This window comes from Mya arenaria, chromosome 17, assembly GCF_026914265.1.
Source record: "Mya arenaria isolate MELC-2E11 chromosome 17, ASM2691426v1".
NCBI classification, from domain to species: Eukaryota; Metazoa; Mollusca; class Bivalvia; order Myida; family Myidae; genus Mya; species Mya arenaria.
In genome coordinates, this window is record NC_069138.1 from 47,692,485 (window position 1) to 47,718,360 (window position 25,876).

At 35.9% G+C, this 25,876-nt stretch overlaps 2 protein-coding genes across 6 annotated transcripts; one reads left to right on the forward strand and one right to left on the reverse strand.

Moving 5' to 3' along the window:
* Positions 1-835: 835 nt before the first annotated feature.
* On the reverse strand, positions 836-22,979 carry LOC128223956 (WD repeat-containing protein 47-like). Of its 5 annotated transcripts, none has more exons than XM_052933482.1 (14): positions 22,874-22,979; positions 19,580-20,978; positions 19,230-19,326; positions 13,739-13,860; positions 12,522-12,628; positions 11,611-11,793; positions 10,966-11,292; positions 7,231-7,325; positions 6,596-6,756; positions 6,011-6,180; positions 5,370-5,540; positions 4,947-5,069; positions 4,300-4,518; positions 836-3,506 (listed from the first exon to the last, which is right to left on the reverse strand). In XM_052933482.1, the coding sequence occupies exons 2-14, from the start codon at positions 20,968-20,970 to the stop codon at positions 3,361-3,363; spliced, it is 3,312 nt and encodes a 1,103-aa protein (XP_052789442.1). In that variant the 5' UTR covers positions 20,971-20,978; positions 22,874-22,979; the 3' UTR covers positions 836-3,360. The 5 variants fall into 5 exon arrangements, with proteins under 5 accessions (XP_052789442.1, XP_052789441.1, XP_052789440.1 ...); XM_052933481.1 differs by having other exon boundaries at positions 11,611-11,796; XM_052933480.1 differs by having other exon boundaries at positions 11,611-11,982.
* Positions 22,980-23,169: 190 nt separating this feature from the next.
* On the forward strand, positions 23,170-24,270 carry LOC128223958 (uncharacterized). The gene is made up of 2 exons (XM_052933485.1): positions 23,170-23,352; positions 23,570-24,270. Exons 1-2 carry the CDS (start codon positions 23,170-23,172, stop codon positions 24,038-24,040), a joined length of 654 nt encoding a protein of 217 aa, XP_052789445.1. The 3' UTR covers positions 24,041-24,270.
* The last annotated feature ends 1,606 nt before the right edge of the window (positions 24,271-25,876 follow it).

A 25,876-nucleotide genomic window follows, 5' to 3' on the forward strand; every position in this document is an offset into this window, starting at 1 on the left:
AATTTGAGCAAAGTTCTTCCATTAAACCTTATTGTCATACCAGACTGGATAGAAATTTAAACAAGAGGACCAAAATGACTCTATGTCTCTCCTGCCTGGACAAAGGATTTTATAGTTTTGCTTGGACAACACAGGGCAGCGCCCGCCTAAATTATAATAGTTCCTGTTTAATAACGGGCGTTTTAAAACATGAAAACAGCTTTTGTTTAAAGATTTACAAAGGGCAAAAACCTTTACAAAATCTAACTTGGAGTTATGTAATTTGTCACAAAAGAGCACATTGTTACTGTGAAGAAGTTCATGGAGTTTGAAGTTGTTATCTTCAATGATTGTAAAACATTAAAATAATTATAAATTACTAAAAAAACAAAAATAATTTTGATAAGAGGATCACATAAGGAACATTTCTGTGTTTATATTTTGAAATTGTGTCAATGGTTTCTAACGAGATTTTCAATATTTTCCATATCCGTAGACAGTAAAAAGTAGCCCTTCCCCTGGAAACCATGTTTTTTATAAATCAACATGGGGTGAAGGTATTTTGTTGAGGGTCACCGAATATTTCTATTTTAAAATCAGGAAATTTTGGAAATTGGACCAGCAGTTACTGAGATATTCAAAGTTTCGTTTCCCTTTTGATTTAATACCATTGCAATCAGAGTTCAACATGGAACACCTTTTATTGAAGGAATCTGGAAGAGGACCACCCAAGGAAAATTCCTGTGAAGTTTGGTTGAAATTGTCAAAGTGGTTTAGTTGTTTAAAATATTGACGACAGATGATGTGCAACAGACGGAAAAAGGGCACTTCGTGAGCTAAGAAGAGGAAGTTATTTGAGTTTGCAAACTTTATTAAGCAGGAATGCATTACACATGATACATAAAGAGCACTAACTATTAGTACACAAACAATGTGAAGGTAAAATTTAGTCCAAAAATTATCATCTTTTACTGCATTTGCAATGTAATATAAATAAACTACATTAGCAGGAGAACAAAACAAAGTCCGAGTCAAAGGTCTTAAAATAACAAGGACTATCAAAACACAATGCCATCTTCTTCATTTATATAAAGACTCAAGCACATGACATGAAACAGAAACATGAACTGAGAAATAAAACAGTTTGTGTGTAAAAAATAATAATATATAATAGAGAGATATTCCTATCAAATGGACGGAAAAATAATATTCAAAACTCAATGATAGAACAAGGAGAAAAACAACTCTTTTGGAGGAATGGATGGAAAAAATGAGCAAAAGGGAAAACAAACTATGTTTTTAAGTATTCTGGGGTGAAAATATTTTAAGTAAAGGAACTGGATACTGGTGGCTATCACAATTGACAATGTCATATACATATCTGCTAGTGAAAATTTAATAGGTCTTAAAACATTAACATGTAAACAGACATCTTCTGGGTGATTGAGCATAACAGAAAACACCTACTGTGTGATCAATACTTACATGTACAAATCAAGCAAAATAATGAACTTATGGCAAACATAATATCACACTTAATAAAGGTATCACAACAAATACAGATGTAAAACTTGAAACAGTAATATGTGTATATATAGTTTCATGTAACATAAACAGGGTGTTCTTTTACATCCTTGTAGAATGATTGTCAAAATAGTACATATATAGTTTAGTGCTTTAAAGAATACCACAAATTGTTCAGTTAAAGAGTTTAGTAAAGTAAAACTGTCAATTGGATTTCTGAAACATAAGAATGCAACTGAAGGAACTCTTAGAAATCTTTCATGAGTCATGCTTTTAGAATACTGTCAGATATTATTTAATATAACATTGTCACCAAGTAAAATAAAACCTACAAACAATACGCTAAATAAATAAAAGCATAATTACAAAGCATCCTGATATACGAGTAAATTGTTAAATATTTATATAACATTATAACAGTATAAGCAGGAGTGTGTGGGTGACAGCCAAGGCCTATTTATGTTTTCATTATAAAAGGGGCATAAATTAACACTTAATAAAGCCAGAGTCATTGGCCTTGCTACACATGTGAAATATGTGTATCAAGTTTATGTGAATATCTTGAACTGATTTTGAGTTATGTCTACGGTTCAAGTTTTTGCATGCCAACACCAAGGCTTTAACGATACCTTGAATATTTTTCATTGAAAAACAGACAAGTTAAATATTATTGTATGACACATAACAGTGAAATATAAGAACATTGATATTCGCTGATCAAAGCTCAAACTAATACAGCAGCAAAACGGTAACATACATCATTAATTGTGAATAAAGTCTTATAACGACCCAATGACAAAACAAGAATACAGATTAGGATTAGATTAAGAATGCACTTGTTCCCAATATACAAAAGTAGGCCACTGTTAAAAGCTATGCATTACAAATCCTTTGTATATCAACAACATGATGATGCTAGTCACTATATCAGCCACAGTAAATGTACAATCACTTGTGCTTGCCAATGTGTATACAGTTTGAACGATATGGTAAGCACTAAAATTATTGACTAGAAAGTACACTATGTAATAAATGTGTGGTATGAGAGGACATGATGTTTCAAAACCCTGTGAAAGGCAACTGACCAGCCTAGCTTGAACATTACGGTCATGGTATTTGTTGATATTTTCAATGAACTAAAACTTGATAGCACACATTTATGTATTTATAAACAGCAGTTGAATAAATTAAACACAATTATTGATTCAAGTATGGTATATTTCTACCAAGATAGTCAGTTAAGCAATTAATAACATGTGAAACAACAATAAAGTGTTTCAATAAATAATATGGGACTACCACTAAGATCACCAAATTGGTGCCTACCAAATTTGACAATAATACCATAATGCAGAGAAAATATTGAGAGAAAATCAGGTAAAATCTGATTCCACATTCAAAATATAAATTAAAGATCTTTCTGAAATCAGCCTAAAATGGACTGGGAAAAATGTCAAAAACTTAATACAATCCCTACAATAATACACAGGCAATGATTTAAATCATATTCTGTGGAGAATAATTGCAACTATCGACGGTAAAATTCTGTACTCTGCATTTGACCAGAGTTCTTATACTACTGCTTAGCATCAATTTTTTTAACAAGCCCTCCTATATAAAATTCAGATTTGAGCAAGCCCAGAAGACATTTTACCAGTGTAGGGCTTGTGGGCTTAATTAGTTAATTGACCATTGTTTCACTCGCAGTCTCTACTTGTGTACTATGCCTTAGTACATGAAGAAACTAAGTGACTGGAAATATTGGGAAGACAACTGGCATGGAGACCAGTATAATACCACAGGTGACAGTCTTATCCCCAGTTTGATTGAGAAAACACATCCCGGAAGTCAGCAACTTTAAACGACAGGTAATCCCCAAACAGTGACTGTTTTATCAGCACTAGCTGACAAGAATGAGAGATGTTGTGGATGCCAGCGACATTGGATCACTTTGTCATGATGTTCTGCTGCTGCAACACTTGGTAGTGGCTTTAACAGGTCACCTGAAATGTATACAAGAACACAGGGCTGAAATATAAACATGAACACCGGTTTTTAACAGGTCACCTGAAATGTATACATAACAAGACTGCCAACTGTCACAAAATATGCCCATCTTAATCTTAGGACACCAAGATTGGTGATAAGTGGTTGTACATGTACATTGAGCCAAATTTAGGAAGTTGACACTGTAAATTTCAAGAGTCATACTCGGAGTGACTGATTCGACATGACTGTTTATCAAACATACCCCGTAAGTTGTGATAACAGATATTCTGCCCCTACACATTCTGTCCAAATTTAGTGTTGATTGGACAAAGGCTTCTTAAGATATTGAGATCAATTTTAATTAATTTCTATAATTGAAGAGTGATAACTCTTGAGTGACTAGAGCGATATGGCTGAATATTTAACCAAGATATAATGGCCAATATGCCAAAACACTTTCTTACCAAAGTCGGTGGTGAATGGACAATGGCTTCTAAAGTTATTCAGCAAACAAGACCAGTTTTAGTAAATATCTATCATTGGGTGTTAACTCTCGGGTGACCCAAGCAATATGGCAAGTTATCAATTTTGTCCAAGATGTTATGCCAATACACATTCTGACCAATTCAGTGATGATTGGACAAAGGTTCCGATAATTTGAATGGACAACATATTTGAATGCCACCAGCCAAACCATCCACCTCAGGTAAATCTGTAATATGTCCAGTGTTTTTTAAAACAGGTGTACAAAAAGAGAACCTTAACAGGTGATTTTTTAAGAGAAAGAATGAAACCATAAATACTAACCATGCAGATCTGTCAGCACAATCGTTTTATCATAGGAGCTGGAGAGAAGATAAAGAGCATTCATGGAGAACCGTGCTGAACGACACTCGTCAGTGTGAGGTCGGAAACTCTGGATCCCGCGCGAGTTACGGATGTCATACATCATCACAGAGCCATCTTCATGGCCAGAACACAGGAGTCGCTCAGATGGGTCGACACATACAGAGGCAAATGGACTGCCTGAAATAGGGTAATACAAATAATTACTGTCACTGAATGTTTCTTCATTTCTGTTAGTATGGCAAAAAACTATGGTTTCTTTTCACACAAAATCTGTGCCACAATTAAAAAAGGTCTCTATCAGTTATACAAGCAAAAATGTCAAGCCTTAAATTTTTTATTTAGAATTATGATCGGTGGAGGGGCCCTCAAATGAAGCCTAGGAATATCAATTTTTGCAAGTTTTATAATTTGCACAGTATAACAACACCTTTTATCAAATACCAGTATTACACCTAAAATGATGTAAATCTTATTTAACAAATACATACAGGCTCTGCTCTGCAGAACTAAATATGACTGTGATGCATGAAGATGTGGAGGACATCAAAGGATTACCTTGCTTTTGTCACAATCTCAACATATCATTACAATCATCATGAACTTACCTGTATGACTGGGAACAACTGTGATGGGGGTGGAGGCCCTCAAATCCCAGAACCTGGCTGTCTTATCCTGGCCACCACTTACAAACATGCACCGACCCCACGTGTGCAAGGAATACACCACACCTTGAATGAATGAACAATCCATATCTGGCCCGAGTGTATTAAAAACATTTTCGTGCAAATTTACATTAATAATGAACCTTTGAGATCAAGTGTTATCTAAACTTACCAATAAGAGAAACGGAGTTGAGAGGAAATGGTCTCATAAGCTAAGTAAATAAAACATATATTTGGCGTATTTAATATGTCCATATTTGCATATTATCATCAAACATGTTACAATAATGACTCCTTAAGGTTAATTTTCACCATCCCCTCCATTATCCAGAAACAAAACACCCGTCACCTAACCTCTAACCCTACCTGAATGTCCGGCCATGGCCCTGACCGGCATGGCGGTCTCACAGTCTGTGACATAGATTTTGCTGTCCCCCGACCCACCACTGATGAGTAGGGAGGCCCTGTTACTGATGTCCTGCATAAACACAAGGTCCCGAACTGTCCCATCATGGAACGTCAACTCCATGTCATCCTCTAAAAAACACATTTTATGTTTAATGGTGATGTGATTGCTTTAAATATGTTGAAATTCTAAGTGAAAATCAAATCTGAAATCTAAGTGAAGTTCAATTTGAAATCTAACTGAAATTCAATCTGAAATCTAAGTGAAGGTCAGTTTGAAATCTTAGTTCATGTTTACACAAGATATAAACTACTTTTTAATGTAAAAGGGGCACAACTCTTGAGTGAGTTGGGTTATTCAACACATGATCAAACTTAACTAAGACGTTATGCTAACAAACCCTGTCACCAAGTTTCATCATAATTGGATAATAAATTCTTAAGTTATTTTCTGCACAAGGTGTTGCTGACACTGACACAGCTACCTACTCCAGAAGCAACATCTATGTGCCCTTTCAGGCGCCTCAAAAATCAGGTTAAGTTATAAAACACCAGAAATAAGTGACAATTTACACTTAGTAATGACATAAATGATTCCCTACCATCAACAGTGCAAGTGTCAATGTCGAATCTGTTGATCTTGATGGCCTTGTCGTTAGAGCCTGTTGCGATGAGGTCCCCCATTGGGCTCCAGGCAGAGCAGTAGATACTGCCTCTGTGGTGCTTGTGTTTCTGGTGTAGAACCCGGGTAGGGTAGGTCATGTGATCCGGTCTGCAATTACAGCAGAATATTTAGTGTGATAAGAATCATGTGATCTGGCCTGCAACTACAGAGAATGTTGCAAAAGCTTGAATCAAGAGATGATAAGTACATGTTTGTTGTTATGTTGATTATATGGTTTTTAAATTCATGAAATTGGACAGAAAAACAATAAAATAGGACAAATAAATGTTTGGCTATTCCATGAAATAGCATTTCGCTGTTTTGAATTTTAAGTATCTAAGTACATGTTATTAAAAGAGCAAAATGTAAAATCCTATAAGAGAATTGAAGAATTCAAAAAGATGCATTTACAAAATCATTACATAAGCATTGAGAATGTAGCTTGCATTAAATAAATTTCATTAAAGTTGACTACTGATGAAATACGTGCATATATTCTTAAAAAAACAAAATCGAGCCGTACTGCAAGTTTGAGAGGTCGGGAAACTGGCAGATACGGAGAGTTTTTGTGTTGGACCCAACTAGGTATAGGTCCCCACTGGGATGGAACGCAATGGTTCGTATTGCCTGCATGTCTTCCAGCGTTGTCACGGGGATGAACCGAGACTTGTTGGACTGTGCTGGCTGAAATGTATTGTAATTTACATATAGCAGTTTTGACTTTCTCCTATGGATTTATAACCTTTAAATGCTGTCTTCCATGCTTTCCTAGAAAGTTGAAAATATCTTAATGGAAAATTATTTAATCTACACCAATTTTAAGTGTGATTCAACCCCTAATGCTATACCTGTTTTTAAACAAGAGTGCTGCTGAGCGAACGCCAATGCATTCTGTTGTTTTTTTAGTCAAAAAGAGGTAAAATTTAACAATTATTAAAGAAGGAGTTATGGGCCTTTCTGTACAATTGTGAATTGTACATGTTCAATTTCAGTTGTATATCTTGAACATTTTTTTGCGTTCAGGCCAGTGTTTAATGTTTTTGCGTCTACAATACCTTGGATGAAATGACACCTTGTTTTTTTCAGACTTTTGAGAAAAAAACAACACTATATAAAGTATTAAAGCACAGATAATTCAATATTGATCTTTAAACCCACCTTTTTCCTGGTGTGAAGAGGTGAGTCCAGGTCGGACATATGTAGACTCTTCTCCTGCTTGGGTGGGGCCCGGGGCTGGACTCGACTGGGGCTCTCTGTAATAACCACAATATAATAGTTATGGAAAGTACTAAATTTCATCTTTCATGTACATATGTAGCAGGTATTTGCTTCATTGAATTGTGTTGATATAAACATTCATCCATTTAAACCCATATGTACTCTATCCAAACAAGTAATGAGCATGGCATTAAGGTAACATTTTTGCACAGTTTTGCTTACACCTTGATACATGTATTGCATGAATTCTGATAATTAATAAACCATTTGTTAGGTTCTTTCTGGTTTTCGTCCAACCCTATTTCTTTGCACCTGACCATAATTTTTTATTGGCACCAGACCAAAATAAATCTTAGTATTCTTTAGTTGTTTTTTGTTATATCTTTTCCGTAGGTTACTGCAACAGAAAGATGCATAAAAGAATTGTAATTATATAGTTCTCTAGTAAATGTTGATGCAGACAAAATGTCAATAAGTGAGAATGTTCAGTTACACATTAACCCTAACCTTCCAACCCCATTTTGAGAGACAGTGAAATTGAAATAAAAAAATAAAAATGTCTTGCCTTACTTCAAAAGAGTACTTAATGAAATCATGTTAAGTAACACCTTTTTGTCTTTCTAAAAACATACTTTAAAATGGTGAAACACACATGTATTTTTGTTAGTTTCGCTAGGAAGAACACCAGTCTACAAACACATCATGCACAGAAAAGTAAGAAAACAACAACAAACACAACAGCAAAAAATCAACAACAAACTTGAAAATGAGCAACACTTGTTTGATATATTTTAGTTATAAGGGTGTTTTTTTGTTATGTTGTTAGTAACTAAGCTTTTCAATCATTTATAGCTCTTCCCATCACAAGAAATGCCCTGAAAAGTTGCAAGGTTAATGTGTGAGCTATATAATGCACATCATTCCAAGATACCTGAAGCTTAGTTAATTGGTACAGCAATACCAAAAGAAGAATAAAATCTTGCTCATTCTTGGAGATGCCGATGCATTAAACATAATACTATGTTATTGTCAATCAATATATGTTGTTCATGTATCAGGAACCAGTGCTAGTTGACCATATTCTGCAGCACTTCAGATACCAATATTTACACTCCTTTTGCACTTCCTTAAGAGGAATTCATATGCTTTCAATAGCGTTCATATTCTGACGAATGCAACATCTTTGAAATACAACCTTCTATCTTCTTGGAGTTGTTATATTTATCGATGTAGTAAGATTATTGCAGAGAAACTAATATAAATAATGAATGCCAATAGAAACATTGAATAATTTAGAGTTGTGGTTCAGCTATTTATGAAAACATTTTGTCGATGCACGAATAATAATTGTCCATTGGACTTAATTAATCTGAACTGACCAAGTGTTCTGAACTGCAATACTTTTTAATACATTTAATCCTTCATTCAAATGCTCAGGTTTTCAAACTGGAGGATAATTTAAATTTCAACATTCAAGGGAATCTAGTAATTGGTCGAAACAGTTCTTTTATGCGATCATCACTGTACTTTTACCAATCAATCATTTCTCACTCTGCATGCACAAACAGTACTCTGACATGCCTTTTTCAACTCTGTGTCATGTCCATTAGTTTATCCATTCCATGCATGTTAACTTTTAATGTTCAATTTTCATTCCCAATCCAGTCCATTGAAAACATCCATTCCATGTATGTTAATGCTGATATTTGTCTCAAACTTTCCAAGCTCCATGTATGGGTTCATTTATTTTAATCCAAAGTGCGATGCAACAAACAGTAATAAATGCTCATAGTGTTCCATGTCATGTCTATAAGTCGATCTTTTCAATGTCATGTCTATAAGTTGATATATTTAATAATGTCATGTCTCCAGTTGATCTATTCAATGTCATGTCTATAAGTTGATCTATTCAATGTCATGTCTATAAGTTGATCTATTCAATGTCATGTCGATAAGTTGATCTATTCAATGTCATGTCTTTAAGTTGATCTATTCAATGTCATGTCTATAGTTGATCTATTCAATGTCATGTCTATAAGTTGATCTATTCAATGTCATGTCTATAAGTTGATCTATTCAATCTCATGTCTATAAGTTGATCTATTCAATGTCATGTCTATAGTTGATCTATTCAATGTCATGTCTTTAAGTTGATCTATTCAATGTCATGTCTTTAAGTTGATCTATTCAATGTCATGTTTATAAGTTGATCTATTCAATGTCATGTCTATAAGTTGATCTATTCAATGCCATGTCTATAAGTTGATCTATTCAATCTCATGTCTATAAGTTGATCTATTCAATGTCATGTCTATAAGTTGATCTATTCAATGTCATGTCTATAGTTGATCTATTCAATGTCATGTCTTTAAGTTGATCTATTCAATGTCATGTCTATAAGTTGATCTATTCAATGTCATGTCTATAAGTTGATCTATTCAATGTCATGTCTATAAGTTGATCTATTCAATGTCATGTCTATAAGTTGATATATTCAATGTCATGTCTATAAGTTGATCTATTCAATGTCATGTCTATAAGTTGATCATTTCAATCTCATGTCTATAGTTGATCTATTCAATCTCATGTCTATAAGTTGATCTATTCAATGTCATGTCTATAAGTTGATCTATTCAATGTCATGTTTATAAGCTGATCTATTCAATGTTATTTTAATAGTTGATCTTTTCCTTGTCATAGCTTTTAGTGGATTATTCCATGATCTGTTTATTACTTTAACTATTCAATGGCATGTGTATTAGTTGGTCTATTCAATGTCATGTCTATTTAAGGAATGAATTGCGGGGTTGATGTCATTATCGGGGTATGAACGCAGTTGGGTTGGTCAATGTGTGTGGAGTCCGAAGGACTCCACGCGTACTTTGACCAACCCAATTGCGTTCATATCCCCGATAATGACATCAACCCCGCAATTCATTGCTTATATTTACACCAATAGTTCATTATTTCATTCAAGAGTTGTTAAAAAAATACTTCATTTCATTTAAGAAAACCTTTCAGTAATCCGTTCTTACCCATTCTGTAAATAGAACGACCCGACTATAACTGGAAACATTTTTTTCAAATGACGTCACAATAACGCGGGAAAAGATCAACCACTTGAAATCACTTTAAAACGTAAAATTAAAACAATTCTGGTACGAATATATTTAAAATATAATAAACTTACACTTTTAAAAATGTTGATCTATATTTTACGGGACCTGCAGACACAATACAACCAATAACAAGATCAATAGCTTTCATGTATATTGTTATGCAATGAAATACGATCCGAACATATCCGAAGATGAACGCAATTGCCGAAAGGCAGTTCATTTAAGGAACGGAAGTTGAGGTGTAAATATTAATTAATAAACTCCATGTCATAATTATAAGTTAGTCTATTCAATGTCATGTCTATTAGTTGATATATTCAATGTAATGTCTAATAGTTGAAATATTCCATTTAATGTCTATTAGTTGATCTTTTCCATTTGATGTCTATTTGTTTTTTATCTATTCCATTTAATGTATATTAGTTGATCTATTCCATGCATGTTGCTGCTCTTATATCATCATTCTTTAACATTCCACGCATTATTGCAAACAGGCTTTTTTCACAAACATGGATGCATTCCCTTTAACTCGTTGCAACAAGCCATTCAACATCACCTGTGGCCCCCTGTGCCCGTGTTTTTCTGATCCCAGGTGCTGCCCGCAGGTTGATGTTGCTAGGGCGGCTGGCAGCTGCCTTGGTACTAGGCCTGGGCAGTGTCTGGCTTCGGACTTCCTGGGAACCACGCCTTGCAGCTGGTTGTTTTCCAGTGCTTGGTCTAGGAAGAGTCTTGCTGCCATCTGTGACTGGTTTTCTATTCACAGTTGGAGTTTTAGTGGACTGTGATCTTCGTAAACCAGTCTGGCCTGCTGCAGCGGGGGCCTTTGTTCCTTGTTTCCTGTTGTTTGTTACTGGTAGTTTCTTTGTTGCCTTGTCTGATTTTGCTTTTAAGATAGTGAGTTACACATTTGCTACTTAATTCCATGTCTACCTAATTTCATCAACCATTCCGTAAGTCTTTTTAAAGAAGATTTAAATATAATACCTTCAGGTCTAATCAGACAGAAATCTAACTCATAAAAAGATAACTTAGCAAAGGTAGTGTTTAAATATTTTAAATAAATGAGCAAAGCTGGAAAATTCCATGTTTTATACCTTTAATTGATGTGTAAGGTGGAAGAAGAAAGGTTATGTAAGTAGAACACTGCTGGCTAATTGAAGTGGTATTAGTATTAATAAGTTAGAAACCATCTGTACAATACCTATTCCATTGCCTGAGACCTTGTTTTTCATGTCAACACGTTCAGGGATGGGGGGTGTGCACTCATTATCAAAAGGAGATAATCTTTCACATACAGGTGGTGAGAGTGATCTGGCCTTCCTTTCACTTGATAGGAGCTCTGTCACAGCACTGGGACCTGCTGGACTTCCACTGGGTGAGAAATCTGCTACATTGAGAGAGGAGTCATCACTAAGTCTCAATACTGGTGGGGGTTGTTCCCCTAAGTCTGAGCTGTTTTCACAATCATTGAGAAAACTTGGTGTTTGTCCCAAATTTGCATGAAAAGGAGTTTCTATCGGAGTAAAATCTGGATCATTCATGGGTTGTCTTCGTTGGTTTGGTGTGCTCGTAACTATATGTAAGTGTAGAGAGTTGTGAAAGTTTACAACATACATAATGAAGACAAAACAATATAGAGTGAATAGAGTAAATGAAATATGGATAAAATGCTGAAGTTTCAGCGACATCATAGAACAACTTTGAAAGAAGAGACACAATATAACATAACATTAGAAACATTAAAGGAAGACATAACTATACTCAATAGTGGCATATATTCATAATAATTATAGTAAGGAAACTATAGGACATATTAAAATTGGTATTCTAACGAAAACATATTTTTTACTATTCACATTAATACTGAACATATATTTAAAGATCAATTGAACAGAGTGCTTACAATAACCAAAACATGAACAATTAAGATGGAAAAAAGTTATGTACCTTGCCCTTTTCCTAGTTAAAATAAACATTCTCAAAAAACTAATGAATCAAGAGTACAAATCATGTACATCTATAAATACATAGATGTAATACTTTTAAAAATATCTAAATATCACCAAACATGCAAAATATAATCATATACCAACAAGAACAAAGTGAGCCTACCCTGCATGACCTTCTGGAGGTTTTTGTTTTCAGGTTTTCTGAGAACGTCCCCCTGTATCGAGGCCGGAAAGCTTGACTCTACTGTACGGTTGTCTGCCTCTTGAAGTCTGTACAAAATAGACAAACAAAATGTTTTCTTCTTTTACAACCAATTAAATAATGTTTTCTTCTTTGACAATCATCAAAATTAAAGTGTTTTCCAGAACAAGCCAGAATACTAACACAGTTTGTATTTGTATAAAAAGGTTACAACCCACAAGCAAGAATGCATACAACCAATATCTTTTATAAGCCAAATGTTGCTTTATTCTGGCTTGCAGACTAGTTCTTATTTCAATCAATGCTTTTTCTTTATAATGCAAGGTAACTGAATTGAAAAATCTAAATATTTGTCAAAATATATACATGTACCAATGAATTTAAATATTGCTCATGGACGTCAAAGTTTACAGAGCACTATTTGTACGACAGTTGTCAATGGGGTTAAAGTATGTGTTCAAAGAGAAACCAAAAACACATTTTAAAACATATTATTTCACCTTGAGAACACCATAAGCTGAATGCAACTTGTGAAATATACCTTTTGGTGCTAACTCAGTGAAAAAAATCCAAGGAACTGAACGGATTTTGCGTGCCAAATTGTATGTGAATGTAATTATATTTCAGAAATTATGTCCCAGTCCTGTTTAAGCTTGAATGTAAGAGCAACAGTGAAATATCATTTATATTTCACCATTCAATCTCTAGAATTCTCTGTAAACCATCGGAACACATATAATAAAACAATCCATTCGAAAACCATATCGATTTTTTTTTATTTACATCTTTAATAATCGTACGGTAAAGAATATTTTTTAAAAGTGCTCAGATGCAACTATGAAATTCAGCTATGCCATTCAAGAAACATTTAAAATAAATAATACCGTACAACAAAAAATTAAATTACCCGTAACATACGGTAAAATTGGCCTTATTGGAAGATCTCTTACTGCTCTAAATAACATTCTCATTTCTAAATTGTTTAACATACTTGTATATGCAGATCCAAACAAAATATGCAAGATGTATATATATATATTGTAATAGGGGTAGAATTTAGGACAACATTTGGCAACATCTTTACCACTTTAAAAGTTTCCCTCAACACATTGTCAAGTTATGAAGAATGAGACTATCACATAAGAAGCCATGACAACTACAATACATCTAATATTTACCTGTTATCTAGCATCCTGTTATCAGATTCCCGAAGTTTGGTATCTGGGAGACTCTTCCTTTCTAGATCCTCAAGCTCTCGTGCATACTTCTCCCGCTGACGTTCCTGCTCCGCAAGCTTAGCCTGGTGGAAAAGAAAGCAACATTTGAAGTTGTTTTTTATACATGAAGGAGAACCTTTGTACAGCTCGGAGCTGTAATCTCTCGTGGATCCATTGCTCTCATCTTAGTGATGTTCTGATTATCGATTTTGCAACGGTTGACTGTCATTCAGCAGCCAATTGTATAAACAGATTTACCCAGGGTAATATTTTACCGGCGGTAATTTTTCTGGTAAATTGGCGGTAAGCAATTGTATAAAACAAAATTAAGATTTTACCAAGCTATTTACCGTGGTAATATTTACCCTCCTCCTAGAGGTGGGTAAATTGATTTACCGTCTCAGTTACCAGATTCAAGATGGCCGACCAGACATAAACAAACGCTCGATTCACAACTCATTTTGTCGATTTTAAAGACAAATTGAAACTTCGTGAATAGAAAACTGTTCCATTACATCCATATCAATAGAAGACAGGAATACAGAGGTAAGAAATCGCCAATAATCACCGTGTGAACAAATTACTGCATTAAAAATATTCCAACGAAAACAGTTCATGTACAAAAACAGTGACACAAGAAATCGGAAGCTTAAGAATGTATTTACCTTGTTTCGCGTTTAAATAATTCCAAAATCTTCAATGCAATGGTTCGAGACCAACACTTGATTGCAGGTCTCGACCTTACTTTGTTGAAATGTATCCCACTTTGCACATATTTTGAGTATATTGCAAATAAATATTTACAATCAAATTGAACCGCCTGTAAACATTGAATAAATGACAGCTATGACGTCATTTTCTATGAAGAATACCCTCAGTCTATAGTCTATTTCTACAGTTTTCTTTTATATAGAGGCACAAAACGAAATACTGTATAGAGTGCATTGATAATATAAAAGTTAACTGTATATTTGATAAAAACAACAGCTGTGGTATGACAACATACCGAAGTATGATTTTTTTGAGTTTGTTAAAATGTATATAAATTATACTGTTACATATACTGTACAGTTCTGTGATTAACATATTTATGTTCAATACAATTGTACACAACTATTTCATAAAATTTTGTGATAATGAATATGAATAATCATTTTAAGCTTTTCATCAGCGGAAGCCAGCAGAGCCAGTGTGATGTTAGAACATATAACAGAAACATGATTAAAGACACCAAAAGCAGTGAGGTAATAATAAGATGTTTTTTTCTTCTTCTGTAAATTATCAGTACTGTCATTTGAGTGAAAGCAACATATTAATAACTGGTTTGTTTATTGTTAAAGCCATCATTTCTTACCGACGCTCTTGTTAACTTATCTTTCAAATTTAAAGAAACATTGGCCTCTCCGGAACGCCGTCACCCCCCCCCCCCCCCCACCCCCTCATATGCATATTTCCATATCCGCATCCAATATTCATTAATCAGCCATTTAAGATATGAAGCTGATTTTCACAGACAACATATAATTTTAATGATTACAAACTAATTTTACTTATCTTTAGATTGCTACCAGTGGAAGACCAAGGTTATATGACAAATGTGCCGTCAAGAAAACATCACAACATGAACTTCATGGAGCCGCTAGTGAATTATATGCTGTTTAACATTGCTGATTCTGGTTATTGGTATCTACATAAGAATCGACATATATATATGCTACAAACAAGATCAAAGAAAAAGATTCAAGATCATTTGGTCATTAATAATAAACATAACTGATATATTATACAAATGTCGCATGTAGTTTAACAATCTTATGAATTTGCAAAGTGGTTGGATGCAGCATTTAATAAATGGAATTCTTCAAGAAATGACATTTCACATAGAAGATATAGAAAATATCAAGTACATTTATAATATGTGTCTGTATTGACACAAAAAAGAATCAGTGGTGTTTTCTTACATATATTCTTAATTTCAGCAATAATTCAGTTTAAAATATAACAATGGACCCCCAGCTTTAATTAACAAATACATGGAATACTGAAACAATGGTACATATTAGATTAAAGATATGAATTATTGATCACTTTAATGAGAATCAATTCTATGAAACTCAGTGCATCATTTCTATGACAAGTTGAAACTGACTATAAAAAGGTGTCAGCGTGAGAAAAACGGAAGATGCCATTCAAAGATATTTTTTGAATTTTGTGTTAGCAAGTGTAACTTCTTGTCAGTTAATTTCTGTTTTTAAATTATTCAGATATATTGTGTCATTATGACTTGCAAATCATTGCAATAATGTTCGCATTTTTCTGCGGTATTCGTTGACCGTTTTGTATGAAGTAAAGAGTAACACCCCTGAATTCAGAATAAACCTACCCCTTGCAGTGTTGCATACATGTGTTTTATTTATCAGCCACGGGAGTAGCTTATAATACTTTGTACTGTTTTGTTGAATATTTACCAGGTAACTTGTTGGGCCAATTTGATGAATTTTGTCATTAACCTGCCTTTTAGATATATTTTTTTATAAAAATGGAATGTGGACATTCATTTTTTTATAAAAAAGATACCTCCAATCTGACAGCTGTGCGGGAAAATGACGTCACTCTATTGCATTATGGGACATTTTGGTAAAATTTACCCTGGTAAATTTACCGCCTTGGTAATTTCTTTTATACAACGCATTTATCGCCATGGTAATATTACCACGGAATTTACCGGTGGTTTTACTTACCGAGGTAATTATTTACCATTGTTTATACAATTGGCTGCAGAAGGCATGTCGGGAGATGCAACGGCAACTATTACAGCATTTGTATAAGTCTTATATTATGCGTAAATGTTCTCAAAATGTCAAGACATATATCATTGTTGTGTACGTTTAATTACCGAAATACGACGATAATTATCAAAATACACAAGACACTTATCGAAATATGCCTTTTATACAGTTTTTGTTTGTTTGTTTTTTTACTTCAATATATGTTATAAATACTTTACCAACCTCAATTTTTCGGCTCCGATTTTGACATTTTTCCGCTGCGTCCTATCTTATATATTAAGGGGTTTTACCCGTTTTCTCAACGATTTTTTTTACCTGCGTCCTATCTATGCTAGCGTCCTATACATGATATAATTTAAGGTAATCGAAAAATGATTGGTTGGCCTGAAATTGGTGACAATCGATTGTATTTGGTCATATTCAATCATCGATTTAACCGGCGATTTGTTGTTGTTTTTTTCCTCTCATTAGTTACGTTTAGTTAATTTCCGCCACTTTCTCCTTTGAGTATGTTTATGCTTTCGGAAGTGTTCAGTTGTTATCATTAACAGTATGGCCAAAAGCAAAAACAACATTAAATAACTTTAAAAGTACACATGACATAAGCATAGTTAAGCATTAAGGTTATTGTACAAGGATAAAACCACAATTCAGGTATTGTCATAAACCATTGTACTATCGATAATGGGTTACTTGAGTGAAAACGATTATCAACAGTCAAACTGGAACTGATTCCCAACACTACTCATCTATGCAGTATGCCCTTACTTCCAGCAGCTGTCTCTAGTATGTGTACAGCTTGGAGCTGGAGTCTCCTGGCTACCTGACTCTCATCCAAGCAGTATGCTCTTTCCTACAGCAGCTCTCCCTGGTATATTTTGTACAGCTCAGAGCTGGAATCTCTTGTGGATCCCTGGCTGTCATCCTTGCAGTATGCCCTTACATCAGCAGCTGTCTCTAGTATGTGAACAGCTCATAGCTGGAGTCTCTTGTGGATCCCTGGCTGTCATCCTTGCAGTATGCCCTTACATCAGCAGCTGTCTCTAGTATGTGAACAGCTCATAGCTGGAGTCTCTCGTGGATCCCTGGCTCTCATCCTTGCAGTATGCCCTTACCTCCAGCAGCTGTCTCTGGTATGTGTACAGCTCATAGCTGGAGTCTCTCTTCTCTCATGGATCACTGGCTCTCATCCTTGGGCTATGCCCTTACCTCCAGCAGCTGTCTCTAGTATGTGTACAGCTTGGCGTTGGGAGTCTCTCTCTGATCTCCAGCTCTCATACATGCAGTTGCCCTTACCTCCAGCAGCTGTCTCTAGTATGTGTTCAGCGCAGAGCTTGAGTCTCTCTTGTGTCTCCAGCTCTCATCCATGCAGTATGCACTAACCTCCAGCAGCTGTCTCTAGTATGTGTACAGCTCATAGCTGGAGTCTCTCTTCTCTCATGGATCACTGGCTCTCATCCTTGGGCTATGCCCTTACCTCAAGCAGCTGTCTCTAGTATGTGTACAGCTCATAGCTAGAGTCTCTCGTGGATCTCCAGCTCCCATCCATGCAGTTTGCACTTACCTCCAGCAGCTGTCTCTAGTATGTGTACAGCTCGGAGCTTGAGTCTCTCTTGTGTCTCCAGCTCTCATCCATGCAGTATGCACTTACCTCCAGCAGCTGTCTCTAGTATGTGTACAGCTCAGAGCTTGAGTCTCTCTTGTGTCTCCAGCTCTCATCCATGCAGTATGCACTTACATCCAGCAGCTGTCTCTAGTATGTGTACAGCTCGGAGCTTGAGTCTCTCTTGGGTCTCCAGCTCTCATCCATGCAGTATGCCCTTACCTCCAGCAGCTGTCTCTAGTATGTGTACAGCTCGGAGCTTGAGTCTCTCTTGTGTCTCCAGCTCTCATCCATGCAGTATGCACTTACCTCCAGCAGCTGTCTCTAGTATGTGTACAGCTCGGAGCTTGAGTCTCTCTTGTGTCTCCAGCTCTCATCCATGCAGTATGCACTTACCTCCAGCAGCTGTCTCTAGTATGTGTACAGCTCGGAGCTTGAGTCTCTCTTGGGTCTCCAGCTCTCATCCATGCAGTATGCCCTTACCTCCATCAGCTGTCTCTGGTATTTGTACAGCTCGGTGCTTAAGTCGTTCTAGGGTCTCTAGCTCTCATCCATGCAGTATGCCTTTACCTCCATCAGCTGTCTCTGGTATTTGTACAGCTCGGTGCTTAAGTCGTTCTAGGGTCTCTAGCTCTCATCCATGCAGTATGCCTTTACCTCCATCAGCTGTCTCTGGTATTTGTACAGCTCGGTGCTTAAGTCGTTCTAGGGTCTCTAGCTCTCATCCATGCAGTATGCCTTTACCTCCATCAGCTGTCTCTGGTATTTGTACAGCTCGGTGCTTAAGTCGTTCTAGGGTCTCTAGCTCTCATCCATGCAGTATGCCTTTACCTCCATCAGCTGTCTCTGGTATTTGTACAGCTCGGTGCTTAAGTCGTTCTAGGGTCTCTAGCTCTCATCCATGCAGTATGCCCTTACCTCCATCAGCTGTCTCTGGTATTTGTACAGCTCGGTGCTTAAGTCGTTCTAGGGTCTCTAGCTCTCATCCATGTATTAACCCATTGTCAAGGAAGTAAATCTTGCATTTGATCTACATACCTGTTGATCAGTATGCCCTTACCTCCAGCAGCTGTCGTTGTTTCTGGTACTCCTTGTAAAGCTCAGAGCTTGAGTCTCTCATGGATCCCTGGCTCTCTGACCTACCATCATCACTTGACCTGCAGAAAAGGGGTACAGTGAACATTATGATGGCTTAGCACCAGCCCACAAATCTTGCACTAGTTACGGTTTGTTTAATTTTTAACTGTTACAAATTCTTAAACCAAGTCATGGTGGCCACGTAAGAATTCTGTTGATTTAAAAAAATGAAGGCTGAACAAGTGATGTAAACTATTTCAAATGCTGCATTGGGCCATGTTTAGTTTTCAGCATCAGCATGTGATTTAATATCCTAGACTAGTTATTCCTTACCTATTGTCCAAGGTGACGCTCCGTGTAGGAGACTGTGACCTTTGAGGAGCAAATGGTTGAGACTGCTGTAGCCTTATGGACGACTGTGGAGTCTTGTTGTGGAAGCTTGTAGACATTCGAGGTGGTATGGCACTCTGCTGTGGATCTGAGGGCGGACTTTTCAGCTCTTGAATACTCTGTAACTGTGTGGGTTTCTGAGGTACATGTGCTGGCTGTTGTTGCACAGGAACTTTATCTGGTTGTGGACGTTTTTGTTCGAGATTTTCTCTGACAGCTGTGACTGTGTCAAGTTTTTCAGCCTCTACAAACAGCTTATGCATTGACATTTCCATTGGATTCCGAGATTTGAGACTTTGTGTCATAACTCCTGGGATCACAGATTGAGAGAGAAGGTGTCTACCAGAATATGAAGCGTTCATCCTTCCATGCCAGAGACCACTAGTTAAGCCATCAAACTGAGGATTCAGTGATCTTGACATTATATCAGCTGACCGTGGCCTAGATGAGGGCACTGCCGAGTGAGGGAACATCTTTGGTTTGATTGGGGTGACAAGAATTTGCTCACTCCACGAAGCCTCTAATGACGGTTTCATTAAAGGACGAATATCCAAACTAAGCGATTTTTGTTCAAAAGGAATCCCATACACATCAGCAGGAACCCCTTGTAGCCAAGAAAGCAGGCTTAGATCGGCATCGCTAAATCCACTGTCCACTAACAAGGAAGCGTCCTTCACTTCAATCTCCCCTGACCCTTCCTTAGATGCTTGTTGCTGACAAAATTCTATACAAGATTCAAACAACAGTCCCTTTAACAGCAGCTGTAAAAGCCGATCATTTTGTGACATGGACATTTTACTGTCATTTTTATCGATTGGCATGAACTTTTCGACAAGGATGTAAGCACTTCTAAAACACTCCACTCTGGCATTGCTTGGATTCCAGTCATGGTAATCACTGTGGTCCGACAGTTTAGGCAGGGTGAGTAACAAACACAGATTACTATAATCCTCCTTAGTCGGACAAAGGTTTTCAAGGCTGTTTAAAGTTTTAACAACTTCCTCCACAGTGAATTCATAATTCTGCATCACATTAGGCTCAGACTTTATACAAAGAAGTTCAAGGTATTTATGCTTCGTCACAAGATACTTCACCTTCTTAGCATCAAAACCGCCAATTGTTTCAAGAGGCTGTATAAAGTCAATAACATCATCCCACTGTCCATCAAGAATTAGCTGTCTCAAAAAAAGCATGTCATCTGAGAATTTTCCATTGATCACTCCTGTCTCCCTCTCCAAGGCCAGCATGGATATGTTCAGTTCTCGGTTCTGAAGAAACTCCGAAATGAGCTTCACAACATCGGCCTCTATCATGGTAATTGTGGCTGGAGGCATTTTGAAGTCTGAAAATATATATTTAAAAAATAATATATTATTAATTGAGCATGGAGGTACTAAGGGGCGAAATTAAGGGTTAAATTATGTTCTTTTGTTGGTGAATGGATTGACTTAAAGTTACAACCCTGTACGCAGGAAATTAAGTCAACTTGCTTATTTTGACACTCATGTTTAAGACTACACTTATATGGATCTCTTTCGTTTGTTAGATTTACCACACTAAAGGTGACAGTCCTGAATGTCAACAAATTATAAATCAGGAAGCTTTAATATTGCAAAGGTCTATCCTGAGATTTACACCCTAACAGTACTGTACACAAACTCATGCAGTTGTTACTTCATTTAACAATCTTAAGCAAGGGAACAAATCACTGTGTGGTGTTTTGTTACAATATGTTTTGAGGTTTATTATAAGCTTCACTTCCCTATTAGTGAAACGACAACCTTTTTTAAAAATTGAGTAGTTGGGTGAGGCTAACGTTAAGGACAAGGCCTGTCTATGTTAAAGGGTATACATGAAATATACATGGTCATGGTACACTGTGTTAGTACCTGAATCATAGTTCATATCACTATTAATATGTGATATGCTATTTAACTTCAATATAATTAAGTAAAGACAATTACTTGCATTCAAGGTTTTTGTTGTTTTTGTATGAACTTCTAAGCAGGAACATGTAAAATGTGCTGGTTATTAACCTCCTGCGTTTAAGAGTCAGCATGTGACTTTGTTTCTTTGATCAAATATTTACTTGATTAGTTCGTAGGTGCATTAATAATTCACAGATAGCAAGTGAACATAAATTAATAATTTCTTTGTTCAAAATCACACACCCTGACTGTGTTTTCAGTTTGCAAAAATGCTTAATTGACATTCAATGTCTTCACTATTTTATATTCTTGAAGTTGATGTGGTAGCATCTTTATTTATGACCATTAATTTACCAATCAAGTGATAATTGACATGGGTATCTGTGCTGGGCAAGTGTCATAAACTCGGTGATGTAGATTCAAAGTTTGAAATAGCAAGAGATTTTGAATTTGCATGAAATTTCATGCCCGTGAATGATTTCACAGAATAATGTAAATCAAATCAAGTAAAATTGAAACTTATTCCTTAGTATGGGGTTTATTTTGCGGATTATGAATCTTCCATGAAAAATGATGCAAAGGGTCCAAACCTATTCAAAGTATTAAGGAAAACAAAATGCTTCTTCTTCCTCCAATAAAGTGCATCACATGCGCGGGAGGGTCAATATTAACAGTTTAAAAACAGGTAAAAACATTTCTATCAACAGTCTAACTCTATATGGAAAGAGCAGCCCCAGTCTTGAAGACATCAAGGGAGGGGCCATTGACTATGCTCTCTGGAAGCTGATTCCACAGACGAATACCAAAAGGAATGAATGTTGTTCTGTGTGTGTCTGTCCTGCTGTATGGAACCTTGAATCTGGACAGGTGTCCTCTTATTGCTGCACCTTGTGGATGGTGGCGAGTTTTTTTTGCAAAGTGTACCACTCATATGGGTGAAATACCCAAGAACGAATCATGACAGAAACTCATTGTGTATGAATCATGGGTATGAATTTTGTATTTGTAATTATATCGAGTGTATTTATGTTTGAACTGGGCTTACATGCTGATTCCCATCTTTCTTTTCATATAACCCTTGAGGATTATTTGCAAGTGTTTGGAAATATTGTCGAGGAGTCATGATAAGTTTTTATATTATATCCAATGATGTGATTTAAAGCCCAAACGTGTGGCATCATACATTTGTACACATTCTGCAGTCGGCATGTTGTGACTGTGAGTCAACAAATTTAGGTGACACCAAGAAAACTGCAGTCATCATAAATACTTTTAATACTGTATGGAAAACGCGTAAAGACAAACTTACATTTGAATAAATGGCACTGGTGCTAACCAATATTTTATGACGGATTATAAAGAAAACCGATTTTTACTCATCATCATAGCGAAAACATGTTGAACGTCGGCCATTATTATGCGCATAGGTGGCGTTGTGAACAAGACTGATTCTACCAAAAAATGTTTCAAAAGTCTATTCCCTGTAAGCAAACCGAAACCAGTCTACCAATTGACATTTGTGCGGGAAAGTGGGCGTATTCGACTTTCTGACGTCATTTTGTAAACAGTTACATGCGGGATTATTTGAATTGTTGACAAGCAATTATGATCGACATTTTGTTTCGTTTCAGTGTAGTGAACACTGCATTCTCGACTATAGGCAAAGAAATCAAAGCGTTTTACTTCAACAAACTTAGTAATCTTGGAGGAATCTACTTACACCTGTTCAAAACATGGATTGCATGCATGTTCTTGGAAGATGTTTGGCAACAAGAACTTGAATGGCAGGTAAATAATTTTTTAAAGAATCGAAAAAAAATTGGAAGTTAATACTGTACATATTCAAGTCATTGACGACGTATGAACATATACACATACTGGGTCTGTGGATACTATAAATCTGTCAATGTATTTATAATCATTTTTAATAATAATATTTTTAAAATGACGTAAATTTAAATGCATCTCTTTCACTATTCAACTGTTCTATTTTTCAATATTTCAGGCAACAGAGATGACATGCTTCCTGTTCCTATTAACATCTGCTTACCTAGATTTGGTGCATGCAGCTTCAAGTTACATGTCCTTCTTGAAAGTTCCATCAATTATGCAGGCATCTGAAATTATACAGCACATCACCTTCTTCCCAACACTCTGGACATATGCCCAGGCACAAGTAGTGAAAGCAGTATTCTTTTTTCACGCACACCTTCTTGGAACAAACAACCAATACAGCTGGATATCATCTTGGACCAACCCAGGACTTTCTATGCTTCTGCTGGCATTGATGTTGTACATGTGCCACAGGGGAAATGCTGGACAACGACGAGGATCAAAGCGAAGGAAGTCATCTGTCTATGGAACACCCTTGACCAGAACACGTGCACCTTCAGCAAGAATTCAGGCACGCATACAGGCGGACACACCATCACGATCAACGCGTAGTCGACCTTCTGCCAGATCAGGAGGAAAATAATTTCAAATCCATAATTTTTACTGTTTTTGCTTAAACTTATGCCTTTTTGTTATGTTATTGTTATTAATGTTTTATTGAAAGTTTCCTCTTTTATTGCAATACTTGATGCCCCCCTCACAGGGCTTTTTCTATAGTACCCACCGGTCCGACTATCGGACCCATTCCCAAAGCAAAATACAAGATATTTTTTCCCAATCTTCAGAAAAAAATCCCAATCCAAAAAAAAATAATTTTTTTTTTAAGAAATTCTTTTTACCTGTACTGATTCATTTTCAACATCCTAATAGATTATGTGATGTGAAGTTTTTTTGGTAATTGAACTCAGAAATCATTGCTTTTCATCACATTCAGAGATATGAAATATTATCTGTCATGATTTATTGCAATGGATATTTACACCCCAAGGATTGATATTTCAGCCATTGTGGGTCTTTTAAAGGGAAAATAAACTAATATTAAATCATTTCCTAATTCACAGGAGACTAGACAGCCTTTTCTTTTCACTGTAAAATTTCCCAATTTCCGCATTTTCATGTCGCAAAATTTCCCAAAATGTCTAGGGTCTTTCCCCAAAATGGGAAGAAAAAGCCCTGCCTCAAAAAAAAGAGACTATGGTCACAATGTAACTAGACTAGTAATATCTTGTCAGGCTGACTACCAATCTGGGAAGGAATATAATATGCAACTTAGTTCATCAATCCCCATTTTGTGTTGCACCGAAGTATTCTGTAAGAATAACTTGAAATAATTTGACAGTAAAGTTCACATCATCAAGACACATCACTTTTAAGGGATTTCAAAAATATCCCAGACACAAACATTTACCACATTGAGATGACATGCAAAGGCCTAAAAAAAATTGGTTTGGTTTGGGTTGCATTCTTTTCAAAGATAGGTAGGGTACATGTAGGTAGACTTTTTTATTTTTATTTTTTATTAGGCTTTATATAAGAGTGTTATATTCATCATTGGAGAATGTAATGGTGTTGAAGTATTCTTCTGTATAAAGCATTCATGGTTGTAAACTACATATTGAAAAGCACAAAAATAAGGAAAAAAAAAAGTTAGTATTTTTTCATTTTTTTTTTACCCAAACCATATCTATTGTTTTTTAGGCCCAAGCACAGGTTCCAGCTAAATATGTTTAAGATAAATACCGCTGGTCAGATAGCTATATTTCAAGTCTGTTCCCAATATTGTTACCCCCCTATGAGGATTCGTAATTACTTGGCACTGATGTTCACCACTTGCCGTTCCAAAGTAAATGCCACATTTATCATTTATAGATTATAACCGTCATACAGCTATTTTCATGTCTGTTCCATAACTCTACAACTGCTGTAAATGTGTTTACAAGATTTATAACCATATGGCCAAGGATAGTTTGTTAGAGCTGAAGAAATCAATGGCACTAAGGCTACGGCAAAACCTCAATTTTTTTTCTTAAGGGCCTTTCACAGTGCAAAAGTTAATTTAAAGGACAAAAAGGTCAAGCCTCCTATCTATAATATTTGAGGTCTAAAAAGCAAATTTTGCTCAAATTTTCACTTAATTTTTAACCTGTGTCCTATCTATGGGTGTGCCTATACATGGACATTTACTGTAAATGAAAGATTTAAGAAATATTCTAGCACTATTGAGACTCAAAGTTTACCCAAATGCTGCAGATCCCTGATGTTTGCCCTCATATACCAGATAAGAATGCTCCAGAAGGCACTACAAAAATCCTCAAGAACTGTGTGCATTGTACCTATTGTCACAAAGCAACATACAGTAATATTCTGTGCAGTAATTTTATTTATGACAAATATATACAAGTACTACTGAACTATTGTA